Here is a 21851-nt window from a genome sequence, read left to right as displayed (position 1 = left end):
ATTCTGATTTGCTGCTCAAAAGACTATTATTATTATGTTGAAAACAGGCTGAGTATATTTTTTTAGGTTTCTTTAATGAGTAGAAAGTTCTGAAAAACAGCATTAATCTGCAATAGAAATCTTTTGTAACATTATAAATGTCTTTATCATTATAAAAAAATACTGACAGATAAATGCTGATCTTTCTATTCATCAGCTGTTTTGAATATTGATCATAATAAAAAAAGTTATTTTTTTGAACAGCAAATAAGCATATTAAAATTATAGCATATTAGCATATAAAATTTTTAAAAGGCCATGTGACACTGAAGATTGGAGTAATGATGCTGAAAATTCAGCTTTAATCACAGGAATAATAATTATTATTTTTTTTAAATATATTTAAATTGAAAGCAGTTATTTTAAATAGTAAAAATATTTCACAATATTACTGCTTTTGCTGTATTTTGGATAAAAAAAATCCAGTCTTGGTGAGCAGAAGATGATTCTTAAAAAAAAAAAAACATTAAAAAATCTTTTTAAAAAATCCATAAAATGGCTGTTCCATTTAGGAACTATTTAATTTAGGAGTAAAAAAGTGGATGAATAAAAGAATAAAAATGATGAAAGTGAGTAGGTGTGGGTGATTTGACCAGAATCTTATATCACGATATGAGTAATTTTATTTCACGGTAACGATGTATATCACAATATTGTATTTTGAGGTGTTTATGATGTCAGAATTTTTGATTTGATACCATAAAAATTTCATAATTCTTGTTACCACTGTCAATATCACAAGAAACTAATACTAGCTCAAAAAAAAAAAATACTCAAGCTCACTGAAGATAAGTAAAGTTTTTTTTAAAAGCGATTAAGTAAGAATAAGAAACTAATTACTACAGTAGATTGTATAAAGAAATCAAATGAATAAAACACTGCATATTCTTCACTGTGTAAACTAAATATATATTACTTATCAAAATTACTAAAGTGATATAGTCAAGGGTTGTAAGAGATTCTCTCTCTTTCGTTGTTTGATTAACATAAATGACAGACAGTAGGAATATTAGACTGCTGTCACTTTAAGAGCTGCCCGGATCCAGTATACCAGGGGTGCCTAAGCTCGGTCCTGGAGGGCTGGTGCCCTGCAGAGTTTAGCTCCAACCCCAATTAGACACACCTGAACCAGCTAATCAAGCTCTTACTAGGCATGCTAGAAACTTCCCAGCAGGTGTGTTGAGGCAAGTTGGAGCTAAACTCTGCAGGACACCGGCCCTCCAGGACCGAGTTTGGGAATCCTTGCAGTATACTGTTTGCTTTCGCTTAAGACCTAAATTACTATGTTTCCGAGGATACTTACAAAGACAAACATTTTGACACACCCAGGTGTGTATTTTGTATATTGACCTATACAATGTATTTTTTGGCTATTGCTACAAAAATACTCATGCTACTTAAGCATCATATATCTGTCACTGGGGTAAAATAGGGTGAAAATTAAGAATTTTTTGAGGTAAAAATTTAGTTCACCCAAAAATGAAAATTCTGTCATTAATTATTCACCCTCATGTTGTCAAGACTTTCACTCATCTTCAAAATATGAATTAAGATTTTTTTTTTGATGAAATCAAGAGCTTTCTGACCCTCTATATAGACAGCAAAGCAACTTTCAAGACCCAGAAAGGTAGCAAGGACATTGTTAAAATAGTCCATGTGACATCAGTGGTACAACCGTAATGTTACGAAGCTACAAGAATACTTTTTGCGCACAAAGAAAACTAAAATAATGTCTTTATTCAACAATGTGTCAGTCTTCGACACACGTTCAGACAGACTTATATATACATGTAATGCATGTGTCATTTGGATTATAATTGTGCTTTTATTGGAGCTTGACAGCCCTTAGTCACTGTTACTTGTATTGTAAGAGAAAGAGCAGCTTGTTTCACAGAGGAAAGAAAGTAATTTGGGTTTGGATTGATAAATGATAAAAGGAAAAATGATAAAAGAATTTATACAGTGAGGAGAAAAAATAATTTGATCCCCTGCTGATTTTGTAAATTTTCCCACTGACAAAGAAATGATCAGTCTATAATTTTAATGGTAGGTTTATTTTAACAGTGAGAGACAACAACAACAACAAAAATCACAAATTTCAAAAAAGTTATAAATTGATTTGCATTTTAATGAGTGAAATTAGTATTTGATCCCCTATCAATCAGCAAGACTTCTGGCTCCCAGTTGTCTTTTATACAGGTAACAAACTGAGATTAGGAGCACACTCTTAAAGGGAGTGCTCCTAATCTCAGTTTGTTAACTGTATAAAAGACACCTGTTCACAGACGCAATCAAACAATCAGATCCAAACTCTCCACCATGGCCAAGACCAAAGAGCTGTCCAAGGATGTCAGGGACAAGATTGTAGAGCTTCACATGGCTGGAATGGGCTACAAGACTTTCGCCAAGCAGCTTGCTGAGAAGGTGACAACAGTTGGTGCGATTATTCGCAAATGGAAGAGACACAAAATAACTGTCATTCTCCCTCGGTCTGGGGCTCCATGCAAGATCTCAATGATCATGATAACGGGCTGAGAAATCAGCTCAGAACTACACAGGAGGATCTTGTCAATGATCTCAAGGCAGCTGGGACCATAGTCACCAAGAAAACAATTGGTAACACACTACGCCATGAAGGACTGAAATCCCCCCTGCTCAAGAAAGCACATGTACAGGCCCGTCTGAAGTTTTCTAATGAACATCTGAATGATTCAGAGGAGAACTGGGTGAAAGACCAAAATCGAGCTCTTTGGCATCAACTCAACTCGCCGTGTTTAGAGGAGGAGGAATGCTGCCTATGACCCCAAAAACACCATCCCCACTGTCAAACATGGAGGTGGAAACATTATGCTTTGGGGGTGTTTTTCTGCTAAGGGGACAGGACAACTGCACCGCATCAAAGGGACGATGGACGGGGCCATGTACCATCAAATCTTGGGTGAGGACCTTCTTCTCTCATCCATGGCAATGAAAATGGGTCATGGATGGGTATTCCAGCATGACAATGACCCAAAACACACGGTCAAGGCAACACACGGTGGCTCAAGAAGAAGCACATTAAGGTCCTGGAGGTCTTCAGACCTACCATAAAAATTATAGACTGATCATTTCTTTGTCAGTGGGCAAACATACAAAATCAGCAGGGGATCAAAAAAGTTCCCTCAGTGTATTTTGGGATGAACTGTCCTTAATCAAACTTCACTTCTTTTATAGTTACTACATCCTGGCACACAGAAGATGACATGTATCGTGCGCCGCCCATCGATCGGTCCATTCTGCCAACGGCTCCACGTGCCGCCCGTGAGCCCAACGTCGACCGCTCCCGCCTGCCCCGCAGTCCCCCCTACACCGCCTTCTTGGGCAACCTACCCTACGACGTCACTGAAGATTCCATCAAAAACTTCTTCCGTGGACTTAGTGTGAGTTTCTTCTCTTCCTGTGAGCCTGCAAAAGGAATGTTCACGTGAATTCTCAGATGTATTGTAATTTGTTAACATGGATTCTGCCAAACAGCATCTGCTGGGGGTTTCAGGCTTGTGCTGTTTTGCATGTCTCACAACACCTTGTGGTAAATAGTGCATGGAGAAAATCATTTTTCAAGATGTTTTCAGAGCACAGTCGAGTTTCATCAACATGTGTTTCTAGATTAGGTATAAGAAAGAAAACTGAAATTTCATTTTTAGGTCCTGATGAGTTTCACAGTGTCAAAAAAAGTGTTATGTAGTATAATCGTTTCATATGAAAACACTCTAAAGTAAATTTTTTTAACAACTTTAATTTTTTTTTAATGTTTATAGTAGCAGTTAAAGATTGAAATATTTTTATTCAATATTGCATTTTGTATCATTATTTTTATTTTACTTACACTAACACTTAATATACTTTTTAAAGAAATTAATACTTTAATATTAATGTATTCAGCTAGGATGCATTAAATTAATGCATTGAATTGTAAAAAGTTACAGTAAAAACCTTCGGAATGGAACTGAAGACTGGAGTAGTGGCTTGAAAATTCAGCTTTTGCATCTCAAGAAAAAATTACGTTTTAAAAAAATGATTTATATTATTTATAGTTATTTTAAATTAGAATAATATTTCACGATATGACTGTTTTAACTGTAAAATAAATGAAGCCTTGCTGAGCATAAGAGAAAAAAAACATATATATCTAACATTACAAACAGAACAGGAGGAATTGTGGTGCCATTTTCTACCCATAGAGTAAAGCATGAAAAATATGAACAACCGTAATTATATTTCTTACTCTTTTATTCATACAGATCAGTGCAGTTCGCCTCCCGAGGGAGCCTAGTAACCCAGAACGGCTGAAAGGCTTTGGCTACGCAGAGTTTGATGACGTTGATTCTCTGTTGCGAGCGCTCAGTCTCAATGAAGAGGTTGTCAGTCATGTTAAAATTCATCTTCTTGTTGTCTCTTTGCCTATCAGTGGCATGAACAGACCTACAGTCGTGGCCAAAAGTTTTGAGAATTACATAAATATTGGAAATCGGAAAAGTTGCTGCTTAAGTTTTTATAATAGCAATTTGCATATACTCCAGAATGTTATGAAGAGTGATCAGATGAATTGCATAGTCCTTCTTTGCCATGCAAATTAACTTAATCCCGAAAAAAACTTTCCACTGCATTGTTAAGAAGGCTTAAGGGTGTCCAAGAAAGTCCAGCAAGCGCCAGGATGGTCTCCTAAAGAGGATTGAGCTGCGGGATCGGAGTGCCACCAGTGCTGAGCTTGCTCAGGAATGGCAGCAGGCAGGTGTGAGCGCATCTGAACGCACAGTGAGGCCAAGACTTTTGGAAGATGGCCTGGTGTCAAGAAGGGCAGCAAAGGAGCCACTTCTCTCCAAAAAAAAACATCAGGGACAGATTGATCTTCTGCAAAACGTATGGACTGCTGAGGACTGGGGCAAAGTCATATTCTCCGATGAAGCCTCCTTCCGATTGTTTGGGGCATCTGGAAAAAGGCTTGTCCGTAGAAGAAAAGGTGAGTGCTACCATCAGTCCTGTGTCATGCCAACAGTAAAGCATCCTGAGACCATTCATGTGTGGGGTTGCTTCTCATCCAAGGGAGTGGGCTCACTCACAATTTTGCCCAAAAACACAGCCATGAATAAAGAATGGTACCAAAACACCCTCCAACAGCAACTTCTCCCAACAATCCAACAACAGTTTGGTGAAGAACAATGCATTTTCCAGCACCATGGAGCACCGTGCCATAAGGCAAAAGTGATAACTAAGTGGCTCAGGGACCAAAACGTTGACATTTTGGGTCCATGGCCTGAAAACTCCCCAGATCTTAAAACTTGTGGTCAATCCTCAAGAGGCGGGTGGACAAACAAAAACCCACTAATTCTGACAAACTCCAAGAAGTGATTATGAAAGAATGGGTTGCTATCAGTCAGGATTTGACCCAGAAGTTGATTGAGAGCATGCCCAGTCGAATTGCAGAGGTCCTGAAAAAGAAGGGTCAACACTGCAAATACTGACTCTTTGCATAAATGTCATGTAATTGTCGATAAAAGCCTTTGAAACGTATGAAGTGCTTGTAATTATATTTCAGTACATCACAGAAACAACTGAAACAAAGATCTAAAAGCAGTTGAGCAGCAAACTTTGTGAAAACTAATATTTGTGTCATTCTCAAAACTTTTGGCCACGACTGTATGTGCTTCTGAATTATTGACCTCACTGTTGGTATTTTTATTGTTGCCACATGGTGGCGCAATTTATCTGTTACACTTGTCCAAAATGAAGAGACAAGCTCTCAGCTCTGTAATTAACCCTATTTCTTACTCTCTTTGTAGAATCTTGGAAACCGTAGGATCCGTGTAGACATCGCTGACCAGTCTGGTGAAAAAGGTGTGGTTTTAATAACCAATCTGTTCAATTGCAGTCAAATGCTTTTGTCAATTTGTATAATTGGAGGAAAAAATGTATTTCCATAATCGCAGTCATTTTTGATTATCTGTGATCAGAGAGAGATGAACGCTCTGTATCCGGGCGGGATCGTAACCGAAGTGAGCGAGACATGGGCCCAGACAAGACTGATTCTGACTGGCGGGCAAGGCCTAAGTCTGACTCAGATGACGGTCCACGCAGGGATGACGCCTTTGGAGAGCGTAAGCAATTATTTCATCTGACAAGTATTTTTTTGGAGAAAGACTAAGAGGAAACTACTTTAAAGTTTAAAGCTTTAAAGTTAGTTTAGCAAATTTGTTGAGCTATGATAAAGCTTTTGACTAGCAAAATGTATTAAAAGATTATTATAATTTATTTGACATGTAATTAATTATTATCTAGCACTGAAGAGGAAGCAAAAAATCAGAACACTAGTATTTTCACCAGCTAAAAAATGGTTTTAAGTCAGTTATTTAAATTTTTTGCTGTAGTGTGTCAGTAGGAAATATCCTTTTACATTTCCAAACAATCTTTTTGCCATTAATTGTAATAATCCAGTGAGATTTTTGTTTGCACAAGGAGTCTGACAACAGCCAGACATCTGATTCCATCATCATCCAGTCTGTCTGGAATGACATGAAGAAACAGAACAAACTGAGAAGGACTAAATCCAGAAGAACTGTGGCAACATCTCCAAAGATGCTTCAAGAAACCTACCTTCAAAGCTACAGTACTGTTAAAAGTTTTAAGCACTTGTGTCAAAATGTTGTAAAATGAGGATGCTGTCAAAAATAATGTCATGAATAGATTTTCTTTATCATTTAACTTCTGTTGACTAAATTAAATCAACATTTGGTGTGTTTAAAGCAGCTTTTGCCCTAGGTGCACTTGAGCATATATTTCAGGTAGCTTTGCTTAAAGATTTCTTAAAGCATCTCAAAGACATTGCCACGCTTCTTTTGAATTTAGTCTCACTTTGTTCTGTTTCTTCATGTCTTTCCAGACAGACTGGATGATGATGAGATCAGATCTTTGTGTGGAGCACTGGCTGTTGTCAGACTCTTTTTGCAAACAAAAATCTCACTAGATTATTACAATTAATGACAAAATGTTTGGAAATGTAAACTGATATTTCCTACTGACACACTACACCAAAACAGAAATAACTGACTTAAAACCATTTTTTAGTTGATGAAAATACTAGTGTTCTAATCATTTAGGCTACTACTGCACTTTAAAGTATTTTAGAAATTAAATATTTCATATTTGATTTAAGGTTTTAATTTTTATTATTATTGATGAATTTTTACTATTTGCTTCTTAGGATCCCGAGATCGTTTTGAGTCAGACCGTTTTCGGGATGGCCAGCGGTGGGAAAATGACCGCTATGATGGAGGAAGAGACAGATACCGGGAACGTTATGATGACAGAGAGCGCAGAGACTATGACAGAGGTATATAACACCTTTATACCTTACAATTCTGCACAAAACTGACAAATTACTTGGACTTGCAGCAGTGTGTTTAAGTGACAGAGTAATATGCCAGCATAAAATTTGTCATGTTGAGAGTGTTTGGGTATTTCTGTGTCCTCTACTGTTAGTTCTGTATTCAGCCAGCAATCTTGAGAATGGATAATGAGCTTTTTATTTACAGATATAGACTTTTGTTCAGAAGTTTTAGGTCAGTAAGTTTTTTTAAATGCTTTTAAAGGGGTCATCGGATGCTAAACTCACTTTTACATGTAGTTTGAACATTAATGTGTGTTGGCAGTTTGTGTACACAACCACCCTACAATGATAAAAATCCACCCAGTGGTATTTTTTATTTTTATTTTTTAAATGTAATATCCCCTTTTTAAAATCGGGTCATTCTCAGCTTCTTGTCAGTGTGACGACACACAGACAGAGGCCACTCCCACGATAGTTGATTGACATGAGTGCCTTAGCTTAGACCTGCCCTCACCGAGCTGAAACAGTCCGACTCTGATCGCCATTGTGTCGACTGAACGTAGCAGTCGTCATTTACTCCCGACATCTGAGCCGCTGAAGACGCAGAGGATTAACTTTACTTTCGTTTTTGAAAGGAAAGCGCTGATCCCGATCTACATATGTGTCTATGTTCGTGCAAATCATTCGTGATGCAGCTTCACCCACAGCAGAAGTGAGTATAAGGGTTTTTTATGCATCTTTGCAAATGGTCTTTCTTAATAATGTGCTTGTTAGCAAGTTTTGCAGCTAAACGCGACTAAATGCGGCTAAAGTAAACATTACGGCTTGTCATCCCACGGCAGAGAGGGGCGGGGCGAGCAGAGCTCATTGGCATTTAAAGGAACATGCAACAGAATAGCTCGCTCTAAAAAGGGCTGATTTTAACAAGGTGCACAGAGTGTTTTTTTACACTACCCTTGAGAAATTTTAACCAGAGTATGTTATAGACTTCTCATTAAGACCCTAAAGAATCATATCAACTTGTGGAAAATGGGCATCCGATGACCCCTTTAAAAGAATCTCATATTCACAAAGACTTCATTTATTTAATTAAATATGTGACCCTGGACCACAAAACCAGTCTTAAGTCGCTGGGGTATATTTGTAGCAATAGCCAAAAATACATTGTATGGGTCAAAATTATTGATTTTTCTTTTATGTCAAAAATCATTAGGATATTAAGTAAAGATCATGTTCCATGATTTTTTGTAAAATTCCTACTGTAAACCTATCCAAATGTAATTTTTGATTAGTAATATGCATTGTTAAGAACTTAATTTGGACAACTTTAAAGGTGTTTTTCTCAGTATTTTGATTTTTTGCACCCTCAGATTTCAGATTTACAAATAGATGTATCTCGGCCAAATATTGTCCTATCCTAACAAACCATACATCAATAGAAAGCTTATTTATTGAGCTTTCATATGATGTATATACCTCAGTTTTGTAAAATTTAACCTTATGACTGGTTTTGTGGTCCATGGTCACATATGCTGTTAAAAACAGTAATATTGTGAAAAATATAACAGTTTAAAATAACTGTTTTCTGTTTGAATATATTCTGAAATTTTCAGCATCATTACTCCAGTTTCAGTGTCATATAATCTGCCAGAAATCATTCTAATATGCAGATTTGCTGCTCATTTCTTATTATTATCACTGTTGAAATCAGTTGTGCTGTTTATTATTTTTGTAGAAACTGATACTTTTTCTTTTTCAGATTTCTTTGATTTTTATAAGAAATCTTGAAACATCAGGATTCTTCAGAATAGAAAGTTCACAAGAAAAGCATTTAAAATAGAAGTATTTTGTAAGATTTTTTCAATTCTTTCCAAAAAAAAATCGTACTGACTCAAACTTTTGAACAGCGTATTTTAATAGGTTCTGAGTAAGTATTGTGTTAAATTAGAATTCATTTATTGTTTTATTTTATTAGCATACATTTATTATGTTATTTTATTATTTTTGTTATTTATCAGCTTTCTATTATTATCATTCTTATTATTAAAAGTAAACTATTACTGCCTCGGTTTAAAAAATGCTTGTGAAATAACGGAGCGCTGGCTTGGATTAATTTCTTTTACTTGTGGCCTTGTATTTTTTTTTTTTTTGTTATCAACTTTTTATTGTCTTCCAAAAATAAACAATCAAAGAAGGAATAATAGACATTAGTGCCAATAATTTGACATTTGAATAAGAAAGAAAAATAATAATAAATAAATAAAATCAGCAAGAAAAAATAAATTAAATAAATCTAAATAAATAAAAAGATTATTAAAAAAGGTTTATATAATCACTCCTTTTCTTTTACAAAGAAAAATATTGCCAGGCATCAATGGTCCCAGGTTTGACCTTTTTAATTTGTGCTGTTTGTTTTGTATTGGTCACTGAAAACAAAAATTGCTATTAGTTTGTTAACCCTCCCAACGTTACTTAATGAATCAAAATTTTATTGTTTGTTTTGTTTTTTTGTATGAATATGTTAGCCTTAAGGTTACCTGTAAGCTAAACAATGACAAAATTCACATTTAAAAGATATAAGCTTCCTGTTTTAGTTGAAATTACATTGACGCATAGAGTAAGGCTTCAGTGGACCTTTAACCTAATCTTACTGTAACTTTATTTCAGGTTATGATTCTCGCAGTGGGGGTCGGCGGCCATTTGGAAGCGGTTTTCGACGTGACTATGACGATCGGCGGGATGAAGGTCGGGGCAGCGGGGAACGCTACGGAGATCGGTATGGTGACCGTGAAGAGAGATTCGAGAGACGGGATGAGAGGCGTGAGGACAGAGGTGGGACGGTGCATTTAATTTATCTGGGTCGCTCCAGGAACCAAGCCTAAGGAAGTCTTGAATCATATCATCTAAACAGACTCCACTGTGTCTGTGTTTAGGTCCCCCTCAGAGGCCCAAACTGAACCTGAAGCCCCGCAGTGTTCCCAAAGAGGAAGACCAGAGCAGTGGCCCTTCAGCCTCATCGGGACGAGCTGCGTCCATCTTCGGAGGAGCCAAACCGGTGGACACAGCAGCTAAAGAGAGGGAGGTGGAGGAGAGGCTTAAGAAAGAACAGGAGAGACTGCAGAGGCAGCTGGAGGAGGACAAGAACAGAGGACCTGAACGCAAGCCCAGGGAGAGGTACAGCATATGTAGACACATTTGTGACCCTGGACCACAAAACCAGTCATAAGGTTAAATTTGACAAAACTGAGATTTATACATCATATGAAAGCTCAATAAATAAGCTTTCTGTTGATGTATGATTTGTTAGGATAGGACAATATTTGGCCGAGATACATCTATTTGAAATCAGAAATCTGAGGATGCAAAAAAATCTAAATACTGAGTAAATCACCTTTAAAGTTGTCCAAATTAGGTTCTTAACAATGCATATTACAAATCAAAAATTACATTTTGATATGTTTACAGTAGGAATTTTACAAAAAAATCTTCATGGAACATGAACTTTACTTAATTTCTTAATGATTTTTGGCATAAAAGAAAAATCAAAAATTTTGACCCATGCAATGTTTTTTTGGCTATTGCTACAAATATACCCCAGCGACTTAAGACTGGTTTTGTGGTCCAGGGTCACATTTGATTAATTTTCTTAATTTTGTGTCAATAAATTCTGTCATCATTTTCTCACCTTCATGTTGAAGTTTCTTTTGAACACAAGAATATATTTTGAAGAATGTTTTGTTTCCCATTGACTTTCATTTATATGGACAAAAATAAAAACACTGGAAATGAAGACTGTTTTCCTAACAGCATCTTTTGTGTTTCGACATGAATTTGAAAGTGAAAGTGAAAGTCGTGACTTTATTGTCAAGTATGGTGACCCATACTCGAATTTGGCCCTCTGCATTTAACCCATCCAAGAGAACACACACAGCAGTGAGACAAACACACGCACACACACTGTGAACACACACCGGAGCAGTGGGCAGCCATTGCTCCAGCGCCCGGGGAGCAACTGGGGGTTCAGTGCCTTGCTCAAGGGCACTTCAGTCATGGTATTGAAGGTGGAAAGAGCGCTGTTCATTCACAATCCCCACCTTCAATTCCTGCCGGTGTGGGAATCGAACTGGCAACCTTTGGGTTACAAGCCCAACACTCTCACCATTAGGCCACGGCTGCCCCCCGGCTTGCTATATATTTTTAAAATAAGTGTAATTAATGAACTTCAATAAAAAGAAGTAGTTCATAAATACATTAAATAAATGTATGTAACGTACACTACCAGTCAAAAGTTTTTGAACAGGAAGATTTTTAATTCTTTAAGAGTCTCTTCTGCTCACCAAGTCTGCATTTATTTGATCCAAAGTACAGAAATAACAGTAAAATTGTGAAATATTTTTACTGTTTACCATAGCTGTTTTCTATTTAAGTATATTTTAAAATGTAATTTATTCCTGTGATTTCAAAGCTGAATTTTAGCATCATTACTTGCAGGCACATGTTTCTTCAGAAATCATTCTAATATGCTGATTTGCTGCTCAAAAAACATTTATTATTATTATTATTATTATTATTATTATTATTATTATTATTATGTTGAAAACAGCTTTTCAGGTTTCTTTGGTGTATAGAAAGCATTTATGAAAAACAGCATTTATCTGAAAAAAGAAATCGTTTGTAACAGTATAAATGTCTTTATCATAATAAATTAATATTTTCTATAATTTCTTTCCAAATTTTTTTTTTTAAATTATACTGGCTCCAAGCTTTTGAATGGTATAGTTTATAATGATACAAAAGCTCTTTTGTTGTTCAGATAAATGCTGATCTTCAGATTTCATCAAAGAATCCTGAAGCAAATGTACTTGGCTGTTTTAAATATTGATAATAATAACAATAAATGTTTCTTGAACAGCAAATCAGAATATTAAAATGATTTCTGAGGGATCATGTGACACTAAAGACTGGAGTAATGATGCTGAAAATTTAGTTGTGATCACAGAAATAAATTAAATTTTAAAATATATTCAAATAAAAGCTTATTTTAAGTAGTAAAAATATTTCTAAATTTGACTGTTTTGCTGTACTTTGGATCAAATAAATGCAGGCTTAGCAGAAGAGCAGAATGAGCAGAAGAGACTTTTTTAAAAACAATAAAAAAACTTAGTGTTCAAATACTTTTGACTGGTAGTGTGTTTATGAACTTTTTCGTTTTTTATAATTTACAATTTTTAAAAATCAAATACATTTTTTAATTTAACGTGTCACATTCTGTCATAGAAAGAAGATAAAACTATTCATAAACTGGAGCTAATCTGGATCTACACTAAATAATAAATAAAGAAAATTTTATTAAAAATAATTATACATTTCAGCAGTGGCCTGTAACTCCTGTAAGTTCTCTTCTTATGTTAATAACATTAAAATTAATGAATGCATTATTAACTCGGAATACATAATTCATTTGCATATGAATCTGATTTCGTGAATGGATGGTTCATAATTAAATCGCTTACCAAAAAAAAAATGTTGTCGATGAAATTTAGTAAACCAAAAGATAACTTTATTTTTCACATGCTTTTTTTTCTAAACAGTATTTTCACTCAAGTTTTCTAATGCACTCAGGCATCCCAGTTGGCGTAGTGAGGACCAAGCAACTGAGCGCTCACGAACAGGAAGTGAGTCATCACAAACAGGAAACACATCAAGCAGAGGTAAGTGATCAGTGACCAGTCCTTGTTATGTGCAGGTCTGATGCAAAACAAGCAAAATCTGCTTTATGGGTACTGATCATACGACATGTAAAAATAATCTACCATCATGCTGCAACTGTATGCAATGATTTATTAAAAAGAAACCCTCTATCTCTTAACAGCGCCGAGGCGTCGGGAGAGTGAGCGCTCTGTAGAAAACGAGGTTTTCAGCAGCCGTGACGAGGATTTAACCTCGCATGGAAACCAGACTACTACTTCCAAGCAGGAGGGGCTGCCGCTGAAAGTTGTTCCAGCGCCACCACCTAAGGAGAACGCTTGGGCAAAGAGGAGCGCAGGAATGAGTGCAGGATCCAGCGAGGGTGATAGTAAACCTGTCGTCTCTCCCAGCAGTAGCGCTCCACCCAAAAGGTTTCTATTTAGATTGATATCCTATGTATAGATAAATATTATTCAGATATTAACTGGTGGTACTGCAGTATAATATATAAAATAGCATCAAAAATGATACTAATCATATTATTAGTACATACATACTCCACATAAAATGTTTGGAGCCTGTAAGTTATGTTACGGTGTCCTTATTACAGTGTAGTTATATGTTTAAGTTCTGAGTAATATTAATTGCATCTGTTATACTCCGCTTATTGTTATTACTATAGTAAGTACATGTAACAATGACACCGCAAAAAATGAAGTGCTACCATAATAAACATTATTATTGTAAACAATATTTAGATTTATAACAAAATTTAAAAACTAAGTATACTTTAAATAGAATAAATAGTATTTATTTAATCAAAAATGCAGTAAAAGCGATAATATTTTGAAATATTATTGCAACCTAATTTTTTTTTTATTTTAAACATAAATTATTCCTGTGATCAGGGTTTCCGCGGGGCATTTTTGATTTTGCGAAAATTAAGGCCTTAAATGGCATTAAAAAGCATTAAATTGTTTTATACAGGCATTAAAACTTTAGATAGTGTTGAAGAAACAAATATTACCAATTTATCTTGAATGTAGCCTGTATAGTTAATAACTTTGATTCACTGTCGCGAAGTATGATAAACACGGAAGCAGTTTGGTAATTGCTTCTGGCCGGTCCAAAATTGTGTGACACAGACTTAAGAGCGGACCGTTTTAAGAGTTCAAAGTTTCTGAAATTTTTCTGTTCAGAATTGATATTTGAAATTTTGAACTCTGCAAATAAACGCTGACATTTTAAGCTGTCTCCTGATCCATTTCTAATTATGTTCAGCAGAGTAATGTATGTTCATTGTTGCCTCATTGTAAGACCGCATGAAAAAAATGCATTATAATATTCACGCATTCATACACAGCCGTGTTAAGTTATTGGTTGCGTATGGCATTAAAAATGTTAGAAATGGCATTAAAAAGGGCATTAAAAGGCATTAAATAAGATTTGAAAATCCTGCAGAAACCCTGTGTGATGCAAAACTGAATTTTCAGCAACCATTACAGTCTGCAGTGTCACCTGATCCATCAGAAATCATTATAATATGATGATTTGATATTCAAGAAGCATTTATTATTATTATTAAACAGTTGTGCTACTTAATAATGAAACAGTATATTTTTGTAACAGTTATAATTGTCTTTACTGTCACTTTTGATTCATTTAATACATCTTTGCTGAATAAAAGTATTAATTTCTTTAAAAAAAAAACTTGCTCTGACCTAGACCTTTTGATAGTTAGGTATTAGTGGTGGGCCGTTATCGGCGTTAATGTGCTGCGTTAACGTGAAACTCTTATCGCGCGATAAAAAAAATATCGCCGTTAATCTATTCTCAAATTTGGGTTGGGAGCTGGGTCTAAACTACGCAAGCTATGATGACTTTCACCTTGATAGTTTAACGCGGATGTATACCGAAGACTATAGAATATGGTCGCGCGTTTAAGTCTCCTCCGCCAAAACACAGACGGGATCACGTCGTCCTCCATTCATAAAAACCGAATCTACTATAGCGCGAAATGCCACGTAAATTCGTCGTTTTTTGGATTCATAAATCAAATGTTGGTCAGTCACTTAATTCAAATCGCGATATGGACTAGTGTATGTGAAAACTGAAATGCAAAAAGACCGTTTTAATATGAATCCGATATGTTCCGTTTGCCTAGCTGTATGTATGCATTGCGGAGACGAGCTTTTACTACACGCATACTGAAACACACGTGACGCTCCCGGTAATTTTTGGCATTTTCATCTCACATGAACAGATAAACTCAATCTCCCAAACTGCTGTGAGTGTCACTTTTACCGTTTCATTTGAGAAAACTAGCATCATATCATACTGTATGATACAGAAACTTCAAGGCAACCTGTCAAAATAAAAGTACGGTGTAACATGTAATGGGTTGGGTAGGTGTTGACGTTAAAAAAACACAATCTAATAGGGAGAAAAAATAATATCATTGTTAGTTAGTTAGTAAACACAAGTACATCTAATTGAACATAATTTATTTTCATCAACAAATTATCATAGAACAGCTTTATGAGCTTTATGATCCATTCTCAAAGACTTTAAGTCATTATTTGGGTAGCACACATATTCTGAATGCCTTCAGCAGAATTCAAATTAGCCATTTTAATCTAGATTAATCTAGATTAATTCCAAGATTTAATCTAGATTAATCTAGATTAAAAAAATTAATCTATGCCCACCCCTATTAGGTATATATACACTGTCACTGAAAAGTTTGGGATCAGTAAGATTTTTAATAGTTTTTAAAGACGTTTTTTATGCTCATCAAGGCTGCATTGATTTGATCAAAACTACAGAAAAAAACTGTAATATTGTCCAATATTATTTCAATTTAAAATAACAGATCTCTATGTGAACATATTTTAAATTGTAATTTATTACTGTAATACAAAGCTAAATTTTCAGCATCATTACTCCAGTCTTCAGTGTCACATGAATTATTATCAATATTGAAAACAGCTGAGCTGCTTGTGATACTTTCTTTTAGGATTCTTTGATACAGCATTTATTTCAAATAGAAATGTTTTCTAAAAATATACACTACTGTTCAAAAGTTTGGAGTCAGAAAATGTATTCTTTCTTCTTTTTTTGAAAGAAATTAATACTTTTATTCACCAAGGATGTGTTTAATTAATAAAAAGGGATAGCATAGATTTACATTGTTTGAATAAATCCTGTTCTTTTTAACTTGTTATTCATCAAAGAATCTTGAAAAAAAAAAAGAATCAGCATATTAGAATGATTTTTGAAGGATCATGTGACACTTACTACTAGAGTAACAGCTGATGAAAATTCAGCTTTGCATCACAGGAATAAATTATATTATTATATATAAAAAAGTATATAAAATTAAAATATATATAAATATGTTTGTGTGTGTGTGTGTGTGTGTGTGTGTGTGTGTGTGTGTGTGTGTGTGTGTGTGTGTGTGTGTGTGAAGAGAGAGCTCTTTAGAATTATTCTGACTTCAGTTTTTTGATGTACTTTATTTTTCAGTGCAACAAGCTCAGCTGAGGCTCCTCAACGAAATAAAGGTAAGTTTATAGGTGTTCAAATCCATTGAGACATGAAAAGCAATAATGGTGAAAGGTGTAAAAGAAGAGTCAACGCATATTCTCCATTCTCACATACAAGTCACAACTGGAAACCCCTTAAAATATCATAGTAGATTGACAGCAGGGGGTTATTGTCTTTTGCAGTTGTCAGGCACAAGAAAATATCCGGTAGCCCCCTTTCCTAAAAACAGCCTCTTCCAAACGTTCAAAGATTTTATTGAAGCCTACAGCCCGATGCAGCTCCTTTATTAGTAGAGTTGTCCATAGTGTCCTCTGCTGAACACTGGACTCTCCTTACAGATGAGAACAAAGCAGATGGGGTGCGCCGGGACCGGGGCCCCTCTCGGGGTCGTGGTGGGGCCTCGGGCTCTGGAGCAGGCAGGGGGCGTGGAGAAGCAGCCAGCCGAGACCGAAGGAAGGAGACAGGAGACAGGTTAGCTGTTCTCTGGCACCCCTAGTGCTGAGTGTAGAGATCTTTTTTCCTTCTGGAAAGATATAATTAGTATATTTGCTAGATTTTTATTAGGTGCTTAGTAGATTTTGTAATATGTGACCCTGGACCACAAAACCAGTCTTAAGTCGCTGGGGTATATTTGTAGCAATAGCCAAAAATACATTGCATGGGTCAAAATTTTTGATTTTTCTTTTATGCCAAAAATCATTAAGAAATTAAGTAAAGTTCATGTTCCATGAAGATTTTTTTGTAAAATTCCTACTGTAAACATATCAAAATGTAATTTTTGATTTGTAATACGCATTGTTAAGAACCTAATTTGGACAACTTTAAAGGTGATTTTCTCAGTCTTTTTGATTTTTTTGCATCCTCAGATTTCTGATTTCAAATAGATGTATCTCGGCCAAATATTGTCCTATCCTAACAAACCATACATCAATAGAAAGCTTATTTATTGAGCTTTCATATGATGTATAAATCTCAGTTTTGTCAAATTTAACCTTATGACTGGTTTTGTGGTCCAGGGTCACATATTTTTGAATCATAAGGGTGGTGGTTGGACAAATCTGTTTCTTTTTTAGTTAGGCCCATTCGCATCTTTCCAATCTCAACAACAAAAAGTCTTGTTTTACAAATTTCCTTTGAATTATAATTCAGTGACTCGCTCATAAAATCAATCACTTGTGATTAGAAGGAGTCACCTGAAAAATCCACTAACACATAGACTGACAGTCTGCCTAAATCAAGACAAGTGCAGTGATACAAACAGAGAAAAGTCTGTTTTTAATGACTGAAACTAACTGCTGTATTACAACAGTTTAAACATGTTTCAGATCAGCAGTAATAGCAAATACCTCTTGGCAAGATGCATTTGGCCTTAGGAACAAGAGAACGAGTGTATAGCTCTGGAGCAAGGACTTCAGTCTCATTTCAACAACAGACAGGAGTTTTTACAAAATGGATTTTACTTTGGGCTGCACGATTAATCCAAATTTAGTCAAAATCGTGATTAATCGCCTGGTTTATTGCGATTTTATTGTGATTATGAAAGTGAAGTATGGCTCTCTTATCAGTAATAAATGCTGCTCCATCTGAGAGAACAGCAAATTTGAGTCGCTTATATTGTGCATTTGAACATCTTTCCAAACATTAGAAGCATTTATGAACCTCTTGGCCAACAAAATATCACATTTGTGACCCTGGACCACAAAAACCAGTCTTAAGTAGCACAGGTACATTTGTAGCAATAGACAAAAATACATTGTATGGGTCAAAATTATCGATTTTTATTTTTCTTCTAAAAATTTGTAGGATATTAAGTAAAGATCATGTTCCATAAAGATATTTTGTAAATTACCTACCGTAAATATATAAAAAAGTTAATTTTGAGTAGTAATATGCATCGCTAAGAACTTCATTTGGACAACTTTAAAGGCTATTTTCTCAGGATTTTTATTTTTTTGCACCCACAGATTCCAGTTTTTCAAATAGTTGTATCTCGGCCAAATATGATGATGGTTATGACTGGTTTTGTGGTCCAGGGTCACATTTAATAACATGTTTTTACTCCAAACTCATTTCATAACGTCAGTCGAGTGTTTGAAATAAAATCCTTCTGTGAGATGTGGCTTCTTACACAGAATGAGGCATGCAACATATTATTTCATAGTATTCTAATAAAGGCTGTGTCTATTAGCATTGCATTATAAATATACTTTGTCATAATGGAAATTACGTAGTCGTGTGTGTTTTTTAGTCACATTAAATCAATGAGAGCAGTTCAATCTTCTGTTTATTCAGCTAACCCTATAGGGATTTCTTGGAATGACCTGCATTACCTTTCTTTTTGGAGTTTCAGCACAAGAACGCCTTCTGTCTGTTGGATGAAGCAGTATTTATTACTGATCACAAAACCGTGCTTCACTAACAAGATGCTCGTAAAAAAATCACAGCTTTTGCCTAATCATGATTGCAGTTTAATTTAGTTTTTTCTTTCAATTTAATTAATCAATTAAGCAATTTAATAATATTTTATTTTAGATTTAAATTTTGGCTTCCAACAACTATGAAAACACGTTCCGTTCTGCAATTATGCTCTGGTTTTGTCTCCAGAGCTCTTTCGGTTCCTTTACATTGGTTCTTTTTTGCCACTTCTTAAAGGGGACATCGAATGCCCCTTTTCCACAAGTCGGTATGATTCTTTAGAGTCTTCGTGAAATGTCTGAAATATACATTTTCACCTTGTTAAAAACAGCTCTGCTCACAGCGAATAGTTTTGGTGCATTACTCTTTAAATGTTAATGAGCTACTGCTCACCCTGGCCCTCTCTTTTTTTCTATATAAATATAAAACAAATCCACTGTATCCTCAGTGGCTCTGATGTAGGGAGAAAATTAACTCTTAGGACTTTAGTTTTTTTTCGGGATATAAAAAAAAAGAGGTCAATGGATTTGTATCATTGTAGGGTGTTTATGTCCACATAAAACCACTATGTAAAACTTAATTATGCATCCAATGTCCCCTTAAAAAACCCAAACTAAATCTCCATATCAGCCAAATTATGTAGTGTGACAGCTGAAAATGCAGTCTACTGCAAGTCGTGCTTGATATTAAACAGTTATTAAAAGACATTAGAAGATTTCACACTGTCTAGTGCGCGCTCTGAGATTATTAGCTAAGGGTGTGTTCACACTTGTAGTTCGGTTTGTTTGGTTCATTTGGTCCGGACCCAAAAGGAAAATGATACATTTGGTCCTGGTCCGCTTACCGTTCAGACTGGCATTTTTGACAGTGAACCTAAAGATACCGAACCTAAAGGCATAGCGATCCATTCACAGCCTGATTGGTTGGGTTGAATAGCATATATTTTGTGACGGAACTCACCATCGTTCAACTTAAAGCGACTTAAGCTATATACACCTAATGCCGTCTGCTGGACTAAGCTCGCTCATTGTTGCATGTATGAAATTATTCTTACCCCTTCATTTTTTTCACATTTTGTTATGTTGCTGCCTTATGTTAAACTACTTTAAATTACTTTTTTCCCCACATCAATCTACACTCCCTACTCCATAATGGCAAAGCAAAAAATAGGTTTTTAACATTTGTGCAAATTTATTAAAAATAAAAAACTGAAAAGATCCCACTGCATAAGTATTCATACCCTTTTCTGGGACACTCGAAATTTAGCTCAGGAGCATTCATATTGCTTCTAGATGATACTACAGTTCGAGTGGAGTTAAACTGTGGCAAATTCATTTGAATGAGTATGATTTAGAAAGGCACACACCTCAGAAAAGGTCTAACAGCTGAAAATGCATATCAGAGCAAAAACCAGAGCTCAGTGACAGACTTGCGTTAAGGCAATGATCTAGGGAAGAGTTCAGAAAATAATCTGCTGTATTGAAGGTTCACAGAAGCATGTAGCCTCCATTATCCATAATGGAAGACGATTGGAACAACTAGGACTCTAGACAATGTCTGCCAGCCCCCATCCAAGCTGACAGAGCTTGAGAGGTGAAAAGGTGAGGCAAAGAATGGCAGATAATTGCCAAATGCAGATGTGCAAAGCTTGTCACATCAGACCCAAAAAGACTTGAGGCTGTAAAGGTGCTTTAACTATGTACTGAGTTAAGGGTATGAATACTTATGCAATGTACTTATTTCAGTGTTTTATTTGTAATAAATTTGTAAAAAATGGCCAAATCTGGTTTCTGCTTTGTCATTATTATGGTGTATGGAGTGTAAACTGATGTGGGGAAAAACGAATTAAAAGCAGTTTAACATAATGCTGCAACAAAACGAAATGTGACAAAAATGAAGGGGTATGAATACTTTTGCAAGGCACCGTATATGTTTTTATTTTCAGCACCTGCGAACTCACAAAGAGCTCATAAAATGCACTTTACCTCCTTGTTGCTGCACATTTGCCCTCTGCTCATTTTGTTTTGGATACACCGCTTGTTCCCTTCGTGAAATCATGTCGCATAGCTTCGCATCTTGTCATTACTTCCTGTTTTTGGTCCATTTTGGCCCGGTTTCACAGACAGGGCTTAGACTAAGCCAGGATTAGGCCATAGTTCAATTAGGACATTTAAGTCATTTTTATAAACGTGCTTAGAAAAAATCATTCCTGGTGTGCATCTTGAAACATAACAAAGGCACTGATATATTTTAAGATCACTTAAACACTTTAGTCTAGGACTAGGCTTAAGCCTTGTCCGTGAAACCGGGGGTTTATGTTCATATTTTATTCGAAACACACCAGAGTTAGTTTGGAAGTTCGGATAGCAGCGTTCACACCAGAGTTCGTTGTAATCGAACCAAACATGAAAAGTGTGAACATACCCTAAGTATTATACATCAACCAAAATAGCTATGATTTTTCCATAATCGAGCAGCCCTATATTGATTGTAATATTTCCCCTTGGGATCTGCGTCCCTGCTCCAGAGCGTTTTTCTGAATGAGTGTAGATGTTCTTGTGAGACTCCGTCTCAGTGTGTTGTGCGTTACTTGTAGAAAGGACGCGAGAAGAGAGCGAGATCTCAGACCAGCACCAGAGCCAAAGAAATTTGAGGAGCCTCCCAGCCCTGTGAGTGACAGAGCTAACACTCTCTCTGGGTGTGATCCCATGATCCCCGCTCCCTCTACTTTTACTTCTGGCTTTCTTTGCTATCCAATCCTTTAATGAAAGTTTTCTCAAGTGCCTTTTTTTAGATGCTT

The 21851-nt window shown here is 35.7% G+C and overlaps 1 protein-coding gene across 3 annotated transcripts in view; it reads left to right on the top strand.

Moving 5' to 3' along the window:
• Nucleotides 1-3257: 3257 nt before the first annotated feature.
• Nucleotides 3258-21851, top strand: part of eif4ba (eukaryotic translation initiation factor 4Ba) — a 23252-nt gene continuing 4658 nt past the window's right edge. Inside the window, exons 1-12 of one of the 3 annotated variants that reach the window (XM_073823520.1) lie at nucleotides 3258-3458; nucleotides 4320-4436; nucleotides 5859-5913; nucleotides 6030-6173; nucleotides 7277-7405; nucleotides 10070-10234; nucleotides 10336-10576; nucleotides 13025-13113; nucleotides 13275-13521; nucleotides 16616-16653; nucleotides 16975-17107; nucleotides 21648-21720. In XM_073823520.1, the coding sequence (XP_073679621.1) occupies nucleotides 3282-3458; nucleotides 4320-4436; nucleotides 5859-5913; nucleotides 6030-6173; nucleotides 7277-7405; nucleotides 10070-10234; nucleotides 10336-10576; nucleotides 13025-13113; nucleotides 13275-13521; nucleotides 16616-16653; nucleotides 16975-17107; nucleotides 21648-21720 (1608 nt within the window). In that variant the 5' untranslated portion in view covers nucleotides 3258-3281. The remainder of the gene's footprint in view (nucleotides 3459-4319; nucleotides 4437-5858; nucleotides 5914-6029; nucleotides 6174-7276; nucleotides 7406-10069; nucleotides 10235-10335; nucleotides 10577-13024; nucleotides 13114-13274; nucleotides 13522-16615; nucleotides 16654-16974; nucleotides 17108-21647; nucleotides 21721-21851) is intronic. The other 2 variants (XM_073823521.1, XM_073823522.1) reach the window with 2 other exon arrangements.

Source organism: Garra rufa, chromosome 18, assembly GCF_049309525.1.
Source record: "Garra rufa chromosome 18, GarRuf1.0, whole genome shotgun sequence".
NCBI lineage: Eukaryota > Metazoa > Chordata > Actinopteri > Cypriniformes > Cyprinidae > Garra > Garra rufa.
The sequence above is the reverse complement of the archived record's forward strand: the minus strand, read 5'-3'. Positions and strand labels throughout refer to the sequence as shown.